This window comes from Pteropus vampyrus, unplaced genomic scaffold (assembly GCF_000151845.1).
Source record: "Pteropus vampyrus isolate Shadow unplaced genomic scaffold, Pvam_2.0 Scaffold340, whole genome shotgun sequence".
Lineage (NCBI taxonomy): Eukaryota > Metazoa > Chordata > Mammalia > Chiroptera > Pteropodidae > Pteropus > Pteropus vampyrus.
The window spans coordinates 102821-108083 of NW_011889121.1; the positions used below are offsets into that span (position 1 = coordinate 102821).

Sequence of the window (5263 nt, forward strand, 5' to 3'; positions counted from 1 at the left end):
AGACAGACAGACAAAGACAGACACAAAATGTTTTGGGTCCAGGAAGGAGAAGGCACAGTTTATCTGTATATCCCTAAAGGACAAATGGACAAATATCTCAGTGGAGACAGGCAGTCAGTCCTGTTCACCGAAGAAGTGGCTCTGTAGAGCTGAAGAGTGAATGAAGGTGGAAAGGGACACCTGCCTAATGAGTCAGATCCACCAAAATAACCCAGTGATCAGGGAAGTGACAAGAGTGATGGATATTCCAGCCTGATCACCTCCTCTCCCAATTTAAGGAGGAACAAACTAACAACAACTGGTACAGGAGGTAAAAGATCAAGTCATAAAAAGGTAATGATAAGAGAAATGATAAGAAAAAAATGACATTTTTTTTTGGTTCCTAATACCTGAATCCGATGATTGGACACTCCTTGCAGATGTTACACTTGGCCTGATGCTTGGCAGTTTCCGCAGCAGCCACTCTGTGCAGGACAGGCAGCCACACCATGGACTGGGGTTCCAGTCTCATCCAGTCTAGGAAGAGAGCCGCTTCAATCTCAGGCTTATTGTTAGCCTGCAAAGACAGGAGGGACAGCGAGGGGGTGGGGGGTGAAGAATTTGAGAAGAGAAAATGAGAAAGTAAAAGAGGCATATGTCAGTTCAGGTAATACGTTAAAAGAAAGAAAGAAAGAAAGAAAGAAAGAAAAAAAACAGTAGTTGCACAGTGATGCCCATTTCCCCAGTTTATTTCTGCAGATGTCCTCCTAGCATTTATATGAGCCACCTATCCCTAAGGCTTTGGTAAATTGCCATTACTCTATTTGGCTACTAGATGACAACAAAGCAAAACAACAAAAAGCAAAATACACACCTGAGTAAGACTATATTTAGCTTTGGGTTTTGAACAGATAGATGAGTTAGCCAGAAGTAAAATCTAAGTGTTTATTGATAAAATTTCAAAGGAGGGGGAAAAAAAAAAAACCTCAAGAACTATTGATTCCCTTTTTCCCCTAAAGAATCTATTTCTCAGTGTGTCATAGAATCATAATGAAGAGGCTTTAAAATTCATCTGGTCCCAAAGATGCATTGTACAGACAAGACACAGATGAGAGAAGTAGCGTTTCAAAGGCCACACTACTAACTGGTGGCACAGCCGATACTCGAATCCAAAACTCCAGCAGATCTAGTGCTGTTTTCATGGTGACCTGTTGTTTCCTTGTCTGTCTTCCTCTCAAACAGTACAATGATGTTAGAAAACTCGAAATATATTTTGCCATCACTTGATGTATGTATTACTATACTCGTGCATTTTAATTCTATCTTGTTTTTTTATTAACCCTACAAGACAGTGGTTTAATTTTTTATATTGTTAGACTGATCCATACACTGACCACTTTTGTTTGTTTTTTATTGCTTCCTTCATCTCATATCTTCCATCTGGGATCAGTTTTGCCTAAAATATCCTTTAGAATTTCCTTTAGTCAATGTTTGTTGGTGGTGAATTTCTCAGGTTTTCTTTGACTGAAAATCTCTTTTTTAAAATCTATATTCTTAACAGCTATCTTCACTGGGTATAGATTTTTAGATTGAAAGTTTTTGCAGGAGTTTTGTTTTTATTTTGTTGTAGCACACTGAAATATTTTCCTATTTTTATCTCACTTTCTCTGTTGCTACTGTTAAGTCAGCAGTAAAGCTGACTGCTGTTCCTTTGAAGGTAATCTATCCTTTTCTTGTCTTGTGTTGTGCTCCTAGGGTTTTATTTATACTTTATAGGATGAACTGGGCTTCTAAAACCTGTAGGTTAGTTTTTAGTCAGCTCTGGATACTTCTCAGTCATGATCTCAACAAATAGTGCCTCTTCTCCATTCTCTCTCCACTCTGCTTACAGCAATCTGAGAGATAAACGTAGACCTTTTCAATTTAATTTGCATTTCTCTGAATAGGACATTCCTAGTTTTCCATTTTTTTATCCTTCGTGCTTCATTCCTGATAATCCTTTCTGCCTGGGTATCTATTCCTCTCCTTAGCAGCATTCAGTCTGATATAAACCCATATAGTAAGTTTTAAATGTGGGTTACTGTGCTTTTTAATATTTACAAATTCTATTTGGTCATTTTAAAGGTCACTTCTAAAGTTTGTGGTTCCCTGCAGATATTTTTTAATGGTCTGTTAAAAACAAAAAACAAAAACAAAACAGAGTAAACATAGTTTTCAAAAAAATTGTCTCTAATGATTCCAAAATATGAAATTACCAGGGGTCTGCTTCTGTGGACTGTTATTTCTGCTCATTTTGATTTCTTGTATGCCTTTTTTTTTCTTTTTTTTTTAACTACGTTCTACATCAACCTTAGAGGTGCCTTCTCTAGAAATGATTTTCATTTGCTTTTGCCAAGAGCCAAAGGTTACTACTTATTCTAAGACCAATTAAACTGAATATGTGACAGATATGTAGTATCATACAGGCAATGAGTATCTGAACTGCAAACTCGTGTTGCTTCTCTTGGAATGCAGTTTGCTAAGAAAGACTCTATTTACATTTCAGACAGAAAGGCAGGAGGTTTTGAACCAACAGGTCATTTGGCTGGCAACACTCTCCACTTCAGCAGTACTCCAGTCATTACCCCTGATTACAAATTTAACAACATTATAATGAGTTGTTTAACCCTGAATATCCAAGCTGCAAAATGGTACCAATTCAAACTACTAATAAAAGCTTTTGGTGAGCACTTTTCTCTGTGTAGGGTGCCATTACAGAGGTACTTTGTAGAAGATTTTTTTAAATATAAAAAAGTTATTATAGAGCCTTTGGGCCCAAACCGCCATTTTCCAGTAATTCGCCAAAATGACCAACACAAAGGTAAAGGGGAAAGGCACACGCTATATGTTCTCTGGGTCTTTTAGAAAACATGGAGCTGTTCCTTTGGTCACATACATGCGAATCTACAAGAGGTGATATTGTAGACATCAAAGGAATGGGCACTGTTCAAAAACGAACGTCCTACAAATGTTACCATGGCAAAACCAGAAGAGCCTACAGTGTTACCCAGCATGCGGTTGGCATTGCTGTAAACAACAAAGTTAAGGGCAAGATTCTTACCAAGAAAATTAATGTACGTATTGAGCATATTAAGCACTTTAAGAGCCGAGATAGCTTCCTGAAAAGTGTGAAGAAAAATGATAAAAATAAAGGAAGCCGAAGAGAAAGGTACCTGGGCTGAACTGAAGCGCCAGCCTGCTGCAGCCTGAGAAGCGCACTATGGGAGAACCAATGGAAAGAGCCTGAGCTGCTGGAACCCATTCCCTCTGAATTCATGGCATGGTAAGTGTAAAGAAATAAAAGACCTCCAATGGAGTAGGTGTCCCCCACTCACACAAAGAAATATTTAAAGAATAAAGAATTATAGAACCTAAAGATGAAAGGGACTATGCAAGTGATTTCATACTTTTGGAATGGCGCCACAAGAGCCCAAACTCTTACCAATGCCAGTGTGTTCTTATAGCTACTGTATAAAAACCACCCATGTGCAAAAGCAGACATCCTTAACGGGCGATCTTGAACATTTACGTACAGAGACTCCTGTTAAAAGTGCTTCTTCACCTTGGGCTGAAATCCACCAGCGAATAAGATTTGAGGCTCCAGAGTCCAACCGCGAGAGTTAAAACCCCAGCTGTGCCACTTATTGGCTGTGTGATCTTGGGAAAATAACTCTATCTCTGTGTCTTAACTTTCTTCTGCCATGAAATTGAACTACTAATAGTGTCTACTTCATATGATTGTTGTAAGATTGAAATGATTAACAAGTGAAAGGCACCTAGAACAGTGTCTGGCACATAGCAAGAGCCATGTCAGTGTTTGCTATTGTTATAGTGATTATTATTATCCATCTGACCAGAAACCCAGAAATTTTCAGCCTTCACCCAACCCTTTAAATATTTTACTTGAGCTGTCAAGTCTATCCATGCCTTTTCATCCCTATTCCTTTTATTTCTTCCTCATATGACATGGCTTGGTTTGCCATTGTCTTTCACAAAATTATTCTCCAAATACAATCTGCTGGACATGGCACCTCCATTTTTCTGGACAATATAATTGGATGACTCGGTTTTCTTCTATACTATAGGCTCACAGAGGGTTTTCATTCAACTAAAATCTCTGGGTCAGCGTTTCCCAGTGTGCCCAGCAGATCAATTATCCATCAAAACGCTTCTTGAAGAGGTCGAGTTAATTAAGGAAACATGGCACATTATGCCCACCTCTTAAAATTCTTCATGCATATTAATATATTAGAATATCAGAATATATTAGAATATAATATTAGAAGCTAAGAAGTTCGTTGGTAAAGAAATACATTGAACTTTGACCTCAGAATTTCCCACACTTGTTATTCAGTGATCCCAAGACCTTTATCTTTTTTTTTTTTTTTAACTTATAAGGCCTATGAACACCACAAGGGACTAATGCTCTGTTGGGCATGAAGGAAAATGCTGTTTTGAGCTGTTTCCAGTGATTTCTCCATTCTGTACTAGTTCATTTGGGGTTTGTTTCCTTTCACTTCTGTCAAGGGCTGTCCCGTCATTTGGGGCTCATTTTGGGCCCACTGTACAAGCTCATATCTTTACAAATCTGACTGTTACAACCAACAAATTAGCCAACTTCGTATAATTTTTACATTTTAAAACATGTGTTCTGTGTGTTCTGTCTTCATGAAAAATTCACTGGTGAGAATATCAAACAAGCCAAGGTCAAATGTGAGCCACACCACCAAAGGCTGCACCTCAGGTCAAAACAAATCCACCATTCAGCCCTCTCTGGCTGTTGAAGTATGATTTTTCTCAGTTATATCAATGTCCAATCTCTACTGTACATGTTTCTCCATCTTGTACACAAAGACACAATAGAGACTTTGTCACAAAAGAACTATAAAATTCAGCTACAGTATGTCCTATAACAATATCTTGCTCCACTGGTCTTGAAACTGACTTTATCAAAATAACCCTTTGTAGCTGGGAGACAAACCATTATAGAAAGGCAGGAAATTGAAAAGCACTACTAATTCATTCCTATTTAAAACAGGGGTTTATCGTTGCTTAATCTGAACCTATCTATTTCTTCTGACTTAGGTTTAGATGATTGTTTAATGATGGATTCAAAGACATGCTGCAGAGAGTAAGAATTCATGCTTAATACAGAAAATGTAATATAAAAGAACGCTTCTATGCATTCCAGAAGACGGAAAAACAATCTGACTATGAGTCAGCAGTAAATGTAGGTGTAGAAAAA

The 5263-nt window shown here is 37.9% G+C and overlaps 1 protein-coding gene across 3 annotated transcripts in view; it reads right to left on the reverse strand.

The window, feature by feature from the left end:
- The window catches only part of DMD (dystrophin), a 2089898-nt gene that overhangs the window by 74888 nt on the left and 2009747 nt on the right, over positions 1–5263 (reverse strand). For all 3 annotated transcript variants that reach the window (XM_011378471.2, XM_011378473.2, XM_011378474.2), the window contains one exon: positions 390–556. In XM_011378471.2, the coding sequence (XP_011376773.1) occupies positions 390–556 (167 nt within the window). The remainder of the gene's footprint in view (positions 1–389; positions 557–5263) is intronic.